The sequence below is a fragment of the Phoxinus phoxinus genome, assembly GCF_949152265.1.
Source record: "Phoxinus phoxinus genome assembly, chromosome: 2".
Classification (NCBI taxonomy): domain Eukaryota; kingdom Metazoa; phylum Chordata; class Actinopteri; order Cypriniformes; family Leuciscidae; genus Phoxinus; species Phoxinus phoxinus.
In genome coordinates, this window is record NC_136877.1 from 25,048,665 (window position 1) to 25,068,138 (window position 19,474).

Sequence of the window (19,474 nt, forward strand, 5' to 3'; positions counted from 1 at the left end):
AGCACTGCTTTTTGCTATTTTTTTATAAACACATAGTGGCATTATTTTTTCTCAAAACCATCCTCCAAGCATAAAAAAAAAAGTGATATACTAACACTTCATTGGTCACTTGCATGTAGGTGCTGGACTTTGAGCGGGAAAATGAGTACATACTGGTACTGAGCGCTCAGAACCCAGTTGCTCTGGTGCGAGGCAGATACGGACCAGCATCCACAGCCACTGTCACCATTTTCATCGATGACATCAACGAAGGTCCCGTTTTGTCTCAAAGCCACTATGAAGTCACTGTCAGAGAAGGGGAGGAGCCAGGACGTGTTATTGCCACAATCAGAGGTTATGACCCTGACTCTCATCCAATCAGGTAAAGTGATATTTCATTTAAATAAGTAGTAAATATAACCATCGGTCACAATGCAAATGGTATCTATAAATTGATTCATGCCAAACTATTTCCATCTGTTGCATTCATTAGTAAACTAAAGAGAGCCTCGGACCACTCATAAATTCAATGCTTAATTTAAATATTTCCAATTGCTTTCACTGTTAATGAATTTATATTGTCCTTTGTCTCTAATAATAAACTGTTAAAATATTCATAGTAAAATTGTGATTGTGTTTGGGAATATGTTGGGTTAAAAGTATGTGCATGTGATCTGAATATACATCAGGAAACGCTATACGTTTTGAAATGCTTTGATAAGCACACCTAACAATTTTTTTGTTTGTTAAATTCAGTATTTGACTGTTTTTTTTTTCCAGGTATTCGCTGAGAGGAGACACTAAGAAATATTTCTCCATTGGGAAGTACTCAGGAGAGCTCAAGACAGTCCAGGCTTTAGACCGAGAGGAGAACAGCACCTACACCATGGAGGTGGTGGCTGAAGATGGGCGTAAGAAATATTTTTCTCCCTCCTAATGCTGTACATTCACTGAGATCACTTGGTTTGTTCACATATACACTCAAACGAACTAGGTGTGAAAACTGTCTGAAGATGGGCGTAAGAAATATATTTCTCCCTCCTCATGCTGTACATTCACTGTGGAGGGCTGTCAATTCATGTTGTTTGTTTAAATAAACATGTCTATCAAACTGAAGTTATTATACAGAGCAAGTGCAAGAGAAAGAGGCTATCAAATGCAAGACATCTGGGAAAATCAACATCTCTCTGCTTTCTCTTTTTCAAAATCATCAGTGCTGCTGAGACACTTGACATTTCAAAATGCTGTGACAGGCTCTATTCAGTATCAAATCTCATTGAAAATTCTGGGCCACATCCACACGCCGTGAGTGAAATCTCAGACATTGTAACTAGCGGTGAATGAGTCACCAGCTGAGATGTTGCAGCATGTGTGTGTGGAACAGAATGCCACATTGTTCCTCCGCACCTGAACGGAGGGGCGCAGATTAAATACTTGAGGTGTGAAGGTCACACGGTTCACCCTCCAATTGCCTTCTTTCTCCCCATCAGTGCTCTCAGATGTGAAATCAGTCCAGTCCAGAATGCTCAGTCACAAATGTTTACGGGGGAGAAAGAAAGGAGATAAATGAGACTCCCGGTCCTGTGTGGTCTTAATGGTGAACCAGGGTCTAAAATGAGAGGAAGGGCATAAGAAGAGAGAGAAATTAGGAAACTATAGAGGAATTTGTGTCAAATATTCAAATCTGTTTACAAAATGTTAACTTAAGAATACTATTTTAAGTTAACTTCAACCTATCCCAAAGTTAAGAAGCCAAGAATAAAGTTCAATATAATAATGTCTCTGTGATATAGGCGCCATAACAAAGTATGTAAATGTGTGACTATATGCATGTTATTGTAGGCTAGGTTTTAATGCAAACACTCAATTTAAAAGGTTTGTCTGAAATGAGTTGCATTAGTGAACGAATGAATGAATGAGGCATTTATATACCGCTTTCATATGTACTGTACACCCAAAGCACTTTACAATAATATCAGGGAATCTCTCCTCAACCACCACCAGTGTATAGCATCCACTTGGATGATGCGACGGCCAGAGGTGGAAAGTCCAGGTTCAGAAAGTAAAAGTCCTCCTCAGTATTTTGTTCCAATCACCTGGATTTGCTAATTAGCACAGTTTCTCAGCCAGGAGATAGAACTAATTAGTGAAATCAGCTGACTGAGTTCATGGGTGGAATAAACATATGGCAGGACTTTTACTTTCTGACCCCTGGACTTTCCACCTCTGGCGACGGCACGGCAGCATAGGTACAGCGGCGCCAGTGCGCTCACCAGCTATAGGTGGAGAGGAGAGAATGGGGATTATTAGGAGGTCATGATTGGCAAGGGCCAATGGGTGGAATGTGGCCAGGGGTTACACCCCTACTCTTTTATGAGAAGTGCCATTTGGATTTTTAATGACCACAGAGAGTGCATTTGCTGGAGTGTATGGTTGAGGATGATTTGAGCTATTTAGCTCTTTTTTTTAGCTATTTCCTTTTTCAGGGCTTTCATTGAAAGATGGCCAGGGAAATATAGCGACTGTCCATCTTATCAAGATTGTCACGTCTTATCAATACCTATGATGTTTAAATAAATAAATAAATATTGCAGGTGCAGGTGGCAGAGAAAATGTGTGAAAAATACATTACAGTATGTTTTCTCTCCCACCTGCACATTCACTGTGTGAATGATCTATTTGAGTTTTTTAGTTTTATTATAGCCTATATTTGGTTATTGTTTGGGTCTTTCTAATGAGAGTTATGATTTTTCAAGACCTTTAAGATTTTTTTATTTATTTTTTTTGTCATTGGTTTATTTTGGGGATTTTTTTTTTTCATCTTGCATGCAGGTTGTATGTAGACTATGTTTTCACATAATGTGATTCAGGCAGTAAGAGCTGTTCTTTGCAAGATACAATATAATATTATAAAGTTAGAAATTCTTTTTCAAATCAGTTTTTTTTTTTTTTATAATAATATTTCTCTCTGTAAAACATGACTTGTGCCATTCAGCTTTGTAGCATTAATCTCAATCGGCACAGCATTTAATGCATCTCTTGACCAATATTTAGCATCAGTTTCATGCCTGCTTTAAAATATCTGTTTTAACTCTTAAACACATACCGCGGGCCTTTAGTGACCCGGCCGGGACTTCATTCACTACCCTCCTCTTCATTCATTTTTTTTTATTTAGATATCAACCTTCTTAGTATTCCTCAATAGATTCATCATAAACAATATAACAATAATACAAATTATATACTTATAAAAGAATGCCTGGTTTCCCATTAATTTTTTTGTAAAAATGGTATAGGGTCACTAACGACCCGAGGTGTGTAACAGTGTAGTATATATATTTTTCTGCACAACAATAATTGAATCTTTGATGACTGAATAAGTGCAATTCACCTTTATTCCACAATGTGGCAATGTCTGATAGACAATGATGAAGTGACGTTTCACTCATAGTAACCGCAGGCAGAAAACAAAAGAATAGGAAGAATCATCAGAAAACTTGAAACGGCTCAGTGATTTACTGCAGAGCAAGTGCTGAACGCAGTCAGATATTAATGTCACTGTCACTTAATGGTGGATTTGGTGAAGAAGCTGTCAGCGATCAAAATATTGATTTTGAAGATGTTGAAAATTATAGTTTTGAGATCATAAATATGAGCCAGATGCTGAATGTACTGGGAAATGAGCTCTGATGAGGACAGTGATGATGGTATAAAACATCTGCTCAAACTGAACCCTTCCAAGATCCAAAAAGTAACAAAATATGCTTTATTTTATTCTTCTGTAATTGTTACTCTAATATCAGGAGGGTTTTATATTATCGCGACAGGTAGGGATCCATCACTGTTGTTTATAGTTCCGGGTCACTAAAGACCAGAATATGTACTTATGGTTGGGGAAACATTCATGCATTTAAGGGTCAAATGTGTACTTTAGTGAAGAGAGCAAAGAAGCAGCACAAGCAGCAGCTTTATCATACCAGCAGCTTAAATCCACTGAACACTGACTGGAGTTGTGTCTCTCTTTATACATATAGGTTAATAATGCATGACTTGATCTACTGTATTATAATAAAGCTTTTATGGTATGGTGTGTGAACAATGGTAGTCAATGATCACCAAAACTATTTGGTTACCAACATTGCTGAAATACACAGACTAAATATGCACACTAAACAGAGTTCAAGATTTGAAAAAAAATTATTCATATTTTGTCATTTATTCTCTCCTCCAGGTAATTCCTCCTTGTCTGCCTCCACGCTAGTGACAGTCCAAATTCTGGATGTAAATGACAACAGCCCAGTTCTGGTGGGTGATTACTCCTGGAAGTACCTGTGCACACCTCGCTGGGAGGATCAGGCTCTGGTTCTGGCCTCTCGAGACAGCGATGGGCCCCAGCATGGAGGAAGGCTCAACTTCTCCCTCCGCAGTGACACCACTGTTCGTAGCAACTGGAAGCTCACTCCCATCAATGGTTTGTCTAGTCCTCTCACCCATTTACAGACACTCTATCTATTGAGTAATACTGGGGTTGAATTTGAAGAGACAAATCGTGCCTGTCGCCCAAGAACTACGTGACCCGTCTCTGAATATCTATTTGTCTGTCAGTCATTTCAAAATTACATGTCAGACAAGCTTCAGTCACTTTGTAGTTCTCTTAATGTTCTAAAACGTTGTATAACCGCAATAGCATTGACATACCCAGTTACATTGACCTCCTCTAGCAATGACGTCAATGTGGATAAAATTAGAGATTTGAAATGAACAAAAAACTGCTGTAGAGTCTGTGCAGTCAGATTGAGACGTCATCTGAAATGGGTATAATGCTTACCACCTGCTGAATCACACACACACACACAGTGCAGGTCTAGGGAAAAGAGTGTACTGACAAAGGAGGAAATTGCCCTCCAAGTCTAGTGTCTTCAGACGAATCCGTCTAGGATGTAATAAGCATAATGGTTCTCTTCCTGATAGCTTTAGGCATCATTAATGTGCCAAGCTGATGCCGGTGAGTAAGTTGACTTAGTTGCAGCATCTGAGTCACGGACCAGAATCAAATCGATTTTTTTTTCACTCGTTGTTGTTTTTTGCACACACTTTTCTTGGTCTGTCTCCGTATTTCTCAGGGGGTTTTTTCTCTTCATTGTTAATTTAAAAAAAAAGCCTCCTCTGGTAACATGGGGTAATTATGTTGCCTTTAATTTATATGATCTCACAGCGAGTGTCGTCTGGTTAAGAAGCTAAATGTGTACTTCCATTGACTTTTCATCTAATTGATCTTTTGACCTCCAACAGAGAGTTTCCTCTCAGGATGAATTGGAACTCAAAGAAATCCGTAAATTCAATTGTACATTTTAAACAGAACAGCAAGTTTGCCAATAGTCAAACTTTGAATGTTGGCTTGACTGAACTGAATTTAAACGTTGTTTAAAGAATTTAAAAAGCATTTTTAAGTTTGAAGGTCTATTCATAGGATACCCACCTGGAGGGCAGAACAATGCTTCCCTCCAGTTATGTTTTTACCAGATTTGTACTAATGTAGTAAGACATTAATTGATATTGAGTAAGTGATATTAAAAGACCAAATTCAGCATACACCTATTCGTGATGCATAATATATGCAGGCATTCTTAGAATATGAACGCAACACACTAACTTGCATGTGAAAAATTCTCCCATAGAAAATCAAAATAAAGAAAATGCTTAATGTTTCTTAATGCAGTAAGAAAGTGATATTGGAGGACCAAAAACATAGCCTACTATATACAAACAAGCAGATGAACCCAACATATGAATGCAATGCACAAAGTTTCACATTAAGCATTTTCCCATCAAATACCATTATAAAGTAAACTCAGTGCAATTTTGCACTTCAAGGTAATGTTTTAAGTATTTTTAAATATATTCCAAAATAATAACGGCAGTAAAAAATGTAAACATTTTATTTGTGAACTGATGTTCAGCAGTTCTTTTTAATTCTTAGTTAACTTATTTTCGGATCATCAGTCATGCTTGGTAAACTCTGGTCACAGACGTACCTTTACCTTTAATTTCCTTTAATTTCACCAAGCTGATCGCTCACTAAAAAAAACCAACAGTCATCATGACATGACATAAAATGGTGACATCTAAGTGGCTGAGCTGTTTACTCACTTTTTAATTAGTATTACCATTAACTCCATCATTTTGTTCATTCAGACTGATTCTCGAACGTGGAACGTGCACAAAAATAGGAGGCAGGATTTATCGTGTGAACCAATCATAGCCAATCGTAACCACTGATATCCAATCATAGCGCAATGCCTCCTCTCACATGACTTTCCCCATTCATTCTCAATTGAGAATGATTTCTCATGAGAAATCTGACTCAACAGATTTTGACATTTTGTAATATTTTCTTTTTTTTGTATTATGGATTATTTTCTTATCCAATTTTTTTTTGAGGCACTGCCTTCCTTGCCTCCACGGAGGAAACTCCCCTGATCATAAATAAAGTGTAAACTGAACTTGATCTTTTCAAATTACTGTCTTCTTAGTAAGCCACGTTAAGGAATTGCAAGTACACAAATATGAAGTTTGGTCCTGGTCATATATCTTTGTTTTTCTTCTTTTGAGATGGATCTAAATATTCATGGCCTGTATTGTGTAGAATTAACTGCATTGATGTGGAGACCATGGGCAACATATTGGTCACCTCTGACAAGAGAGATAATTCTGTGTTAGTTCATTACTGGTGACCCTGTTGGCTAGCACATTAAAGGACTGGTGTCAAAGGACACTAGCGGGGCTTCTTGGACCATTGATAAGAGTGAGCAGAGACTGATAACACCCCCTTGTTTACTGGACTGAGTTCATGCTTCTGCGTCACACAGCCAAGTCCTGATAGGTCCAGTCAGGAGTTTTTCCATAAGATTTACTCAGCAGCATTATTCAACCGCCTGACTTAATGTTGGGTCACCTAATTAATTTATTGTTAATATCAAGGGTGAGAAAGCCTTATCTGAAAGTTTAAAGTTTGATGATTATAAAGATGGTTATAGCCTACAACTAGCTAGCTAGACATTGATATCATAATTTAGCATGTTGAAAGTTTTATCACACCGTTGGTATATTTTAAAATGTTGCTAGCATGTACGTTTGCTCCTATCATGTTTTAGGGTGTTGCTAGCATTTTTAGCATGTTGCCAACATGTTTGGGTACATTGCTAAATATGTTTATGTTGTCAAGGCAAAATAGCAAGTGGTAAGAGCAATAACATTGTTCGTTATGACTAATCTTAGTAACACTTGATAGTCCACTTTAGACATTCTACTAACTATAAGTAACTTTTAAAATACCGTACATGTCAACTAACTCTCATTTCTGTCAGGACCACTATGGTCAAATATGATTGACAATTAGCATATAGTTAGGATTTGGCGGTATGGTTCCGTTCAGGGCAAGAACTCCCAGCGCAACCTAGCATGGATAAGAGCAGGGAGAGCAGCAATAACCCCCCTTAGGGTAAACAGAACAGAACCAACATGGATGTATTGCAGATATCATTAATTCATGATTTTTAATGTACAACATATTTTGAGAATTTAGTCTGATTCAGAGGGGAATCAGAATGCCAAATCCTGACTGGGCGAGAGGAGGAGCTGGGGAGGGAGGGGAGTAATTAGCTCATGAGAACGCGATAGCTGCTGATAATACTGAAGGAGCTTATATGTATGCAGTGATAGGCGTTGTAATCCTATAGGTAGACGTGGATCAGCTGAGAGTCACTGATGAGAGCTTGACTAGTGTGACCTGCCAGAACTGACGCTATGCTTGATTAATTTGCAACAACATGTCAACTAGCCTAACTCTCCGAGAATTAATAGACTGTTAGGGAGGGTTAGTAGAATAAGTTGACATCTACTTGCAAAGTTTCCGTACTTATAGTCAGTAGAGGGGAGAGCATCAAAACAAAGTGTAAGAAGACAGTCTATACTCTAATGACTGGTAGTTGACATGTAGTTGCTAAGTTACTTATAGTAAGAATGTCTAAAGTGGATGATAAAGTTACACCCTATAGAAATGAAAGCTGGAATTCTATTGTTTCCACAGACACTCACACCAACCTGTCTTTAAATGTCCCGTACCTGCCTCCAGAGGTTTATATCGTACCTTTTACCATCTCAGACAGCAGCTCTCCTCCCAGAAGCACATTCATCAATCTGCCAGGTAACATACATGGACTAAAATAAAACTGAACGATTGAAGCGAGCATGTTTGCATAAAATCATGTTCGTCATTTGATTACATTCATGCTTTGCATTTATCAGCTGTCTGAACACAATGTTGAATGGGCTCACTGGAGACTGTAATATTCATTGGAGGTCACAAATGGCATGTTTAATTTTAGATCTCTAACAGTTTTTCCCCCGACACATAAAAATGCAATTCAGCCACGTCAATGATAAACAAGCATTCACATCATCCGTGTTATTTAAATGTACAAATGAGCTTAATTACTCATACTGTTCAGTCAGAGGATTTTTATGAAACAATTTAGCTCTAATGTAGTCAGTATCTGTAATAATTGAGTCTTGTTCCTCATAAAGCTCACTGATGTAAGAATGTGAGGAATAGGTGAGACTTTTTGTTCTTGTTTAAATGATGTCGGTTTAGACATTTTGCATTATTTTACATTTTATCTGGTAGGTACACTGTCAAATATGGAGTACATGCAGTTGAGGGTATAATTTCTACCTCATAATTTAATTTAATTAAATTTAAAAAATAAATAAAACATACATACATACAGGTTGATTCAAAAATAAATAAAACCAGTTGGTGTAGTGACTTCGATGTTACCACTTGGGGGAAAAAAAAAATGTTTGATTCATTCATATTAATCAAATACAATCTTTGACTTTTGCACAGTGTGCATGCACTGTACCCTATCAGTGGTTCTCAAGGGGCCACAGGATGACTTATTAAAAATAAATTAAAACATAATGATTAAAATTAAAATAAAAAAATTAAACGCTAAAAATACCACACAAAAAATGACACAAATTAAAATTATATTTTTAGGGTTTTTTAGTTATTTATTATCATATTTATTTTAATAGTTATTTCCCCTCAATAACTATTATTTTCTTTGAAAAACACAGAATCTTGAATCTCGGAGAATCACAAAATAAATTGATGCCTTCTGATCAAAAAGGTTGAGAACAAATGCTGTGTGTTTTTGTGTGTGCTTTGTCATGCATTCACATCCATTGGTTTAATAGATTCTCTCCTGAAACATCTTGTTCACACAGTCTCCAGTGATGCATAGCATGGCCTTGCTCTCTCTCAATCTCTCTCTCTCTCCCTCTCTCTCTCTCTCTTCCCACGAGACCTCTCCAATGCAATCACCCTCACCTAGTGCTCCATAAATATGTCCTATTTCCCTGTGTGCAACCATTGCCCCTTCTAATGCATTTAAAGAGAGCACAATGGTCATTCTCTGTCACAGTGACGGTTTGCCCGTGCAACGTGAGGGGGAACTGTAGAACTGCACCAAAACAGCTTCAGGGCATGCCCACTATTCAGTCAACAGTGGGCATCCTGCTTGGGACTCTGGGATTTATAGGTGAGACACATACACAGCTCATTCAAAACATCCTGAAATGATTGGAAACTGAAGAGGATAACACAATTTGTGGTTCATGCAATCACATTTTATGTTCTTGTTTACAGGCGTTATACTTATTGTTATATTTGTGAGGCTGTCCTACCAAAATTCAACGCCACCAAACAAAGACTGCCAGGAACGAGTGCCACTTAAAGTCTCTCTCTAACACCTGAGCTTTGGTCACTGCAGTCTTGAAACTAACATCAGCTCATTGAGGGATTTCTTTGTTTTAAAGAACAATTTGCTTACTTTTTTTGTGGTTTTAGAGAAAAGTCAAATATTAGGCAAACAAATATTAGTACCACTGTGAAGCATTCAATAATTGTGTCTACATGAGATATTTCTTTGTTATTTATTTGTTTTTATGCTATGTAGTTGGATTATCTTTATGGCAATCATAATCTATTATAATTAGTAGTGATTAAAAATTTTGGAATGATAAATATTCATTTTGTTTCCCCGCCGAGTTGTGTGATCAATGAACTGAAATAAAGAAAATTAGAAAACAACTTCTGTTTGGTCACTCATATACTTCAAGGAAAAAAATCTGCACTCTCTTGAATCAGGGACAACAATAACTTACAATTATTATCATTCAAAAATGAATTGAAATATAATAATAATGTATAGTCTATAATAATGGATGACGCTAATTTGACTCATCGAGAGATTTTAGTGAATTGACAACTACCTCATGATTTTGGTTAATTAATTTTGAAAATTATTTTATATACATTATTTTCTATATATTTCTGTTATTTTAATGCAATCCAGTTAGAATGTCTTGTTTGCATTCATAAACACGGTAGTGGTGATTAAAACTTTTTTTGTTGCATGCTGTATTATTGGTTTTGTTTAACTGAAATAAACTAGCTTTGTTTGGTCACTCATATAAATAGAGAAGAAGATAGAATGACATTGAGAAAGCAAAAGAGTGCTTAACCACATTCATGTTTTTTTTTTCAGCCCATCTTCAGGTTTTAGAGATGGAGAATAATAATCCCATCCCCTGGGATAATAACCAGCCTAAAACAGTTTCACATTTAGTGAGACAGGAAGATTAACCACAATCCCTTTTAGCCAGCCATATCCTTTTTATGGTGAGATGACACTGGCGAACGTGACCCAGATGACCTTACAAGTATGCTATATATAGAGATTCAGTGCGCCAAAAATAGACACGCCGCTGAGTGACGCCAAACATCAGCCTTCCCGCTACGACTGTAAATGAAGCCGGTTTGGCATTGAATGTATAGCTCTCACTGTTGTCGTGTCCCCAGCCTTTTTAAAATATCGGCACGCGTGTCACATTGCCCCATGCAATTCCTGTCATGTTGCTGCTGATTCTTGCCACGAGGCAATAATTCACAGGCAGCAGATAAACAGTCTATTCTCCCAATGTCTCTTTCATGAGTATTCGGCTATTAAAGCGTAGGATTATAATATCACAACCAGGGTTCTTCATCCTTCGAAATAATGTCCAAAAACAACATGCTGGTTATTTACCTTCAAGTAGAGTTCCCAATACTGACGTTTTCAAGACGTTCCCTAATGTAATCTTAAAATAAAACATTTGCGCAAATATTACAAAACATGAATTGCCTTTGGAACTGTCAACACATTATTTTGCTACTAGCAACCCCATGAGGGATATGAATGGTCATGGTTGTGTGTTGTTGAATGGCAGCAGCCCCAAAGAATATTTACAAAAAAGCCTGAGTCATTCGTAGGTCAAGCCTAATAATACTGTGAATGGTAGGAACTATATTTAGATTATCTGGCCTTGTTTTAGTTCTCTTAGGATCAGCTCAGTACAGCTGGATAACAGGGCAGATTAAACTATCAACAAGCTGTAACTGTGAGCTTTTGCTTTTAACCTCTGTCGGTGTTATGTACATTCTGTATTATAAAAGAGAAAACAAATGCTCATTGGAAAGACTATCTACATTTTTGCAAAACTCAGTCCAAAAATGTACAAACAATTCACTGCTTTTGTTTACTATTGATTAGATTTAGTGTAGGGTCAAGTGTGGTACGTTATTTCCAAAAGTAATAGCATTAATATTTTAGTCCCACTAACATTTCATTTCCAAACTGCTACGATACATACAGTACAACTACCAATATATTAAACATTGCCAGATCAGAAAATATAATTTTTACCTGTGATTGGACATATTTATCATAATAATACGGTTAAATGACCTGAGATGGTTTTCATTTTGATTGTTTGATTGATTGGTTGGTTGGTTGATTGATTGATTGATTAATTAATGAATCGATTGATTGATTGATTGATTGATTGATTGATTGATTGATTGATTGATTGATTGATTGATTGATTGATTGAACTTTTGTGTTGTGTAGTATTTGGTTTTGTTTTTGATTGCTGGTGTGGTCAAAGAGAAATTTCAACCTTGGTTGACAATAAAGTTGTAATGTATAATTCTGCAGAAAATGTTTTTCCAATGAGCCTGGGTTGAAAATATCTGTCTTTCTGTATGAGTCCTGTGGTGATTTGCCAAATGTCAGATGTACGTCCTGTTTCTATTCTTGGCCAAGAAGAGTGCAGACGTGAACTCTATGCGAGACGTATAAACAAGTTTCAGGGTGATGAAGTACCCATGATGCTGTTGGTTTGGTGAAAATGACTTTGTGGAAAATATTCGTCATTTCCAAAGCTGGACACTGTCCCCTTTCTGTTAACTGTCTCTTCACTCTTCACTGCTTTTCCAGACAACATAATGTTCGCAGCGCATCGGCAGCTCTTATCGTTTGCTGTTTACACATGTGGAGGGACTGGTGACCTGAAAGTGATGCCACAGCATAAGAGATTGACCATCCTTGCTCCTGCCAGTTTCAGCAACCACACAAGCAGTGCGTTCACACTTGGTCAGGAGGATTCAATATTAGCAACACTCTGAATCTTTCTATTTATAAGCCTTTTTAATCTATCCAAAAGGAGCCAAGTGTTCGCCTGCCTGATTAATTTAATAGGACCTCTGCCACTTAGCCTCTCTCCACTTCTGCCTTCTGTCTTGTTTACCGCAGCTGAGATTGGAAAAGGTGAGTGTAGGTTAGCCATCTAAATCAGGGAGGCCTTCTTCAACCAGAAAAAACGGTCATTTTCTTTATCCGATGCAAATTTAATCTCACCACATTGAGTGATGCAATCTCCTATTGAGCTTTTTGGAGAGGGACAAGCATGAAATCCAATTTAGTCAGTGATTCAGAATCCGAAACCCTGTGGTGTGGCGTATTCCTCCAGTTGTCCTCTTCAACATTCATATTTTCATTACCCAATAATAGTGTTATTCTTTGGGACCACACTGTGCTTACATCTGTTACTTCCACACACTGTTAAACATACTGTTTTCACATTTGTTTTGCATGACTGTTGTTGCCAGGACTTGTCACCAGTCCAATACCTATGTCACTTTTTGTTACTGTTTTTTTAATACTTGCATGGATAGGTAGCTATATAATTGAGCTGTACATATTCAGATTTCTGAACTGAAAACTGTCATTTCTATTTCAGTAGTCAAAATATCAATTACATTTTTAATGTTATTATCTATTAATTTAAAAAGGTAGGACAATTCTGACTTTCTATATTTTGACCATTGTCAAGTGTAATACTATGATGAACTACTGTACCATTGTAAATGTTTTTGTGTATGTTTAGCATCTCGCATTGTTTAGCATGTTTAGCATTGATGATTGATTGATTGATGATGATATCCGATTAATCCATGGTGATTAACCTGGTCCAATTTCCAATGCCGTTACTAGTCTAGTGTGAACAAGTAATTAGTACAGTTAGAAAATTGATAGCGCCCTCTGTTGGTCCAAACAAACATATTCCTTTTTGGAAGACTCCTTTTTGTCACATTAGGTATTTCACTTTACAGGTTGTTTTAAATGGCCATATTTAACTTAATATGTAAATAAATACATTTTAATAGATAGATTTTAGATTTTTTTTTTTTCTTAAGGTACTTTAACTTAGTTTGTAGAGAACAGGATCACATTTTCTGTTTTGTCAGTTCTGCATCTGTCAGGCACATGAGAAATTTAATCTGCGGCATGTACCTTTGAGTTTCCAGACTGTTAGACTTCGCAACTACGAGAATGCCAGATCTAAATTTAGCCACCTTACCGGGCAGCAGTGATACAACTCATTACTGGCATTTGCTCACTGTAGGAGTTGTGCGTCCTAATCATAAATATGGGTCAAACTGTATTGTGTTATACTACAACTGAACTACACACAACCTTGCACTGAATGATCATTGAAATTTCGTGGCAATTATAGAAATGTGACAGCACAGGTTTTATGATTGTTGCCATTTAACAGAAGCAGTATAGTGAGCAATTTACATCTAGGTCTTTTGACCTAGCTTTTCCAGCAAGGACTTGTATTGTGTAGATTTAGAGCTCTGTCATACCAATTAGAAAGGTTAATAATAAAGGAAGTTAGGAACTGTAACACTCATTGTGCAAAAAACAGTTACAATCCTCAATTTCTTTTCAATCATAATGAGTAAGTGAGTCATATAATCTACTAATTTGTTCAAAAATACTGATTCACTCAGGAACGGTAACTTTGGCTGCGTCCGAAATCGCATACTTCCCTAGTATATAGTAGACAAAACCTAATAAGACAGCATAATATTTCTGAAGTGTGCATATGATGGACACTTTACTATCCCATAAGGCCACGGAAAGGATTTCTGAATGCAAATGAAGCGATGCAACTAACGCTGGTAGGTCACATGACAACGACAACACAGTGTGGCTGAATTACCCCAGGTGAAAAAGACGTAGTATTAAATGTATTAAAAATATATTTGAAATTCAAATAGTATGTTTATAATACATTTGTATTTCCAACATGCTTATTTAAAGTGCATTTAAAATACATTGAATTGCATTTTAATATATTTATAAAAAATATACTAGTAGTACATTGGTAATAAATATATATTTAAGTATACTTTTAATAAATATGCTAATTACAAGCATACTTTAAATATATTTATAAACAGTATACTAATAGTACATTGGTAATAAATATATATTTAAGTATACTTTTAATAAATATGCTAATTACAAGCATACTTTAAATATATTTATAAACAGTATACTAGTAGTACATTGGTAATAAATATATATTTAAGTATACTTTTAATAAATATGCTAATTACAAGCATACTTTAAATATATTTATAAACAGTATACTAATAGTACATTGGTAATAAATATATATTTAATTATACTTTTAATAAATATGCTAATTACAAGCATACTTTAAATATATTTATAAACAGTATACTAATAGTACATTGGTAATAAATATATATTTAATTATACTTTTAATAAATATGCTAATTACAAGCATACTTTAAATATATTTATAAACAGTATACTAATAGTACATTGGTAATAAATATATATTTAAGTATACTTTTAATAAATATGCTAATTACAAGCATACTTTAAATATATTTATAAACAGTATACTAATAGTACATTGGTAATAAATATATATTTAAGTATACTTTTAATAAATATGCTAATTACAAGCATACTTTAAATATATTTATAAACAGTATACTAATAGTACATTGGTAATAAATATATATTTAAGTATACTTTTAATAAATATGCTAATTACAAGCATACTTTAAATATATTTATAAACAGTATACTAGTAGTACATTGGTAATAAATATATATTTAATTATACTTTTAATAAATATGCTAATTACAAGCATACTTTAAATATATTTATAAACAGTATACTAATAGTACATTGGTAATAAATATATATTTAAGTATACTTTTAATAAATATGCTAATTACAAGCATACTTTAAATATATTTATAAACAGTATACTAATAGTACATTGGTAATAAATATATATTTAAGTATACTTTTAATAAATATGCTAATTACAAGCATACTTTAAATATATTTATAAACAGTATACTAATAGTACATTGGTAATAAATATATATTTAAGTATACTTTTAATAAATATGCTAATTACAAGCATACTTTAAATATATTTATAAACAGTATACTAGTAGTACATTGGTAATAAATATATATTTAATCATATTTTTAATAAATATGCTAATTACAAGCATACTTTAAATATATTTCTTAAAAGTGTACTAGAAGTATTTGGTAATAAATATATGCTTAGTTACACTTTTAAGAAATATGCTAAACACAACCATACTTTTAGTGAAGTTTTAGTGTATTTAAAGAAAACATGCATATGTTGCTCTTACTGAAAGTAGCCTACATTTTATGTGTACTTTGTGTAAGAACAGCAAAATGATTAAGCTTTTAGTGTGTTTAAAATGTATGTACTTTATAAACACTTAGGCCTACTGCAATATAGTTTAATTATTTATGTTTTTATCATTTTAATATTTAAAAAAAAATACATTTACAATATATACCAACTTATAATGTATTAGAAACATTTGTCAACTATTATTAGCATTGCAATAAGCTTAAAATTATTATTTTTTCACTTTTACTTTTTTGTTGTAAAAGGCTACTTAAGGCTGTTGTCTAGTATGATATTTTGTACTACTGAAATTCCCACAATAATTTCAGCATCATATTTTTTGAAATGCATCATAGATACATTTTCCAAAGAAATGTTAATTTCCAAAAAGGTGTTGTTCTTGTTTAAATTTGAACAATGCGCATAACACACGTGACTAGTCCTGATTGGTTCCAGAGGCGTTGAACGGCTGTGATTGGTTCTTATGATAATGCGCTCGCATGCATCTCACTCAGATCTTCAGTTGCTGTGCGTGTAGTCCTTGAATGTTATTAGATTTAGACGTTTAAATTTAAACTGTTAAAATATTTATAGCGATCGTGTTTCTTTAGAGGACTTGGAGGAAACCACGCGATTAATATGGATTGGGTGATGTTTTTTGCGATTAACTTTTTGAAACGTGAACAGATCTGGTGAATCGTTCATCGGAGGGATATGAATGTCAGTTTTTCTTTCGAAGATTAACGAAAGTCTTAAATGGTTTGGAACTACTAAAGGGTGAGTGATCATGACAGCATTTCGTATTTTTGGCACAAAGTGTAACATCACGTCTTTTTCAGTTCAGCTAACTTACATTCAATTTGCCCAATCAGAGCCAAGATTTTCAAGTCAAAGTCGAAGCAGACTCGAAGAGATGAAGATACTGCCTCAGAAGTTACTGGTAAGTTTTAGTTGCTGTTTGTATAAATAACTATCTCACTGTTTAGTTGTTTTCCTAGGTGGAAAGGTCTGCTATGCATTTGCTAATATGACTTGCACGTGGGATACTGACGTTAACCGCTGTAACATGATGCTGACACTGAACTCTAGCAACTTCTGCACTGTCAAAGTCTAAAGTCTTTGATAAATCTGTTTAAAATCTATGTGGAGACATTTATCTGTCTTAAAACAACTATAAAACATTGTCCAATGCATCTTCAAAAAAATGAATTAGTTATTATAATATGTACATCATTATATTAATATCATTTTTATTTGCTGAAGCTGTGTATTTATTTCTGATTTCCTGAAGAATTTGGCTTCATTGTTATGATGCAAATTATAAAAAGTTTGAAAAAACATGTTATGAATATAGTTACCTTTGTCTTGAGCTGACCAGCCAATAAGGGTAGTGTGTGTTGATTAGTGTTTATATTTGTTCAAGCTTGACAACCTTATTGCCTTTTTGATTACTTTCTAATATATATTTCTAATTACAAATAAGTACAAAGATTAAATTGTTAAAAGGGATGCTTATAAGAGAGCGTATCTAAACTGCCGAGTCTGTGAAGGGTTTTGATTATATTACCCACCAAGTACATTGTACTCAGCATACTGTCATTCTTAAAAACAAAACAAATCATTCTTCATAATTTGCCTGCCTTATATATTTGTGTGTATGTATATATATATTTATAAATCTCTCTTTTTTTTATTTGTTGTTTTTCAGACTAGCTGCTATAGAAGAAAAACTGAGTGCAGAGACAAGCGAAGAAGAGAGTAGTAAGTAGTGATGCACCGATTGATTGGCTGGTGACCGGAATTGGCCGATTTTCACGTGATCGGCCATGACCTCGGGCGCCGTATGATTAACATCGCACAACATCAGCAATCAGACATGCACACGGACCGCACATGTAGGAAACCTCGTGAATTACGGCCGTTTCACACCGCAAGCGGGAGCAGCGGGTTTTATTTTTTGTGTGTGAATGCTCTCATTGATTGACATTCACGCCCGAAAAAATACGCGGAGCAGGAGTGCGTTAAAGTGAAAACACGCTTTTGATGGACAAAATAAATATGATTTCACACAAAAAATGCCCAAAATGCACAGAATGTGCATGTCTAGTGTGTTTAACAAGAACTGGAGTAGGCTAGAAAATGAACACAAAAATATTTGTAGAAAATGTACCCATTTAAACTTGTTTTAATTATTCAGTTTGGGTAAAAGTATATGGTGTTTTATTTAATAAAAAAAATAATAATAATAAATTAAGAGTTCAGATGCAATTTAAGCCTCTAAGTGCCATCTGAAATTTTCTTCTAGAATGATCATTTTTATCAAGCTTGAATATTTAAGTTCAGTCATTTATCTTAAATGGCAATGAAAATTACCTATTTGTCATTTAAGTGAAATTACTGAACTTAAATATATGAGCTTGATAAAAATGATCATTTTAGAAGAAAATTTAATCGGAATCGGCTAAAATCGGTATCGGCAGGTCAAACTCAGTGAAAAATCGGAATCGGCCTATAAAATTGTAATCGGTGCATCTCTAGTAGTAAGTATGGTTTAATCTCATATCACCTCAGTTATAGAGATTTTTGAATCCGGACTATTGAATGGTGATTCGGTCATGACGTATGTGTTTCTGTACATCACTTTGTTTTGCTCTCGAAGTCAAAGGGGGCTGACTAAAAACAAATAATAATGCTAAAAATAAAGATTAGCATTTGTTATACATTATAATTATTATACTTGTCTGTTTTTTTTTTTTTGCTGTGATACAGTGTCATAACATGTAGACCTCACTGTTGTTCAGCAAGACTTAATGTTTGTTCTATTTGATGTAGATATTTTATTAACTCCTTTTTTGCATTATATTAACATTTTATATTGAATGTCTTCTGTTAAAATATGAACTAAGCATTACATGCCATATTAAAAAATTGTGGTTACGACTGTTCCCTGAGAGCAGGGAATGAGACAGTGCATCGATGACGCTTTGGGGAATGCCCTCCATGTGAACCGGTGTCTAAAAAGCTATAAAATCACGGCAAACGAATTTGGCGACAACCTATGACACTATTAGTGCGACCCAGAAGTATAAAAGGGGCGCCTAGATACGCAGTGCAAGTTCCCTTTCGAAAGGAAACAGTGACTTTTTTAACAGATGTTAATTTTGCATTAATATTTAAAAAAATAATAATAATATTTTTCCCTTTTCATAGATACTGTGATCAAACAGTTTCCGACCACGCCAGTGTCTGAGGTGCGAGCACTGATCAGAAGAAAATGCAACAATGAGGCAAACTCCAAGACCAATCACTTCAATTCGCTTGAAGGATGAAGGACTGTTTGCAGCTATTGTATTTCACTTTGTTTGACTTTGTTGAACTTATTCCTTTAAGTTCTTTTTTTTTTTTGTTCTGTTTAATACTTCTGTAGATCAATGCATTTTATGTTAATGTATTTTGTTTAATTTTCATATGTTGCTGTACTAATGTAGTGCATTAAAGTTTACTATCTTTCAAAGAGTGTTTGTGTGTGTTTTATACAAATAT

The 19,474-nt window shown here is 34.8% G+C and overlaps 1 protein-coding gene and 1 long non-coding RNA gene across 2 annotated transcripts in view; both read left to right on the forward strand.

Moving 5' to 3' along the window:
* Positions 1-10,112, forward strand: part of cdh16 (cadherin 16, KSP-cadherin) — a 39,678-nt gene extending 29,566 nt beyond the window's left edge. The window contains exons 13-18 of the mRNA XM_079590399.1: positions 120-361; positions 760-890; positions 4,211-4,450; positions 8,069-8,185; positions 9,468-9,584; positions 9,692-10,112. Of these exons, the coding sequence (XP_079446525.1) occupies positions 120-361; positions 760-890; positions 4,211-4,450; positions 8,069-8,185; positions 9,468-9,584; positions 9,692-9,792 (948 nt within the window). The 3' untranslated portion in view covers positions 9,793-10,112. The remainder of the gene's footprint in view (positions 1-119; positions 362-759; positions 891-4,210; positions 4,451-8,068; positions 8,186-9,467; positions 9,585-9,691) is intronic.
* Positions 10,113-16,477: 6,365 nt separating this feature from the next.
* LOC306989570 lies at positions 16,478-19,274 on the forward strand. The gene is made up of 3 exons (XR_013795662.1): positions 16,478-16,871; positions 17,640-17,692; positions 19,142-19,274. It is a non-coding gene; the product is annotated as an uncharacterized lncRNA (long non-coding RNA).
* Positions 19,275-19,474: the final 200 nt, after the last annotated feature.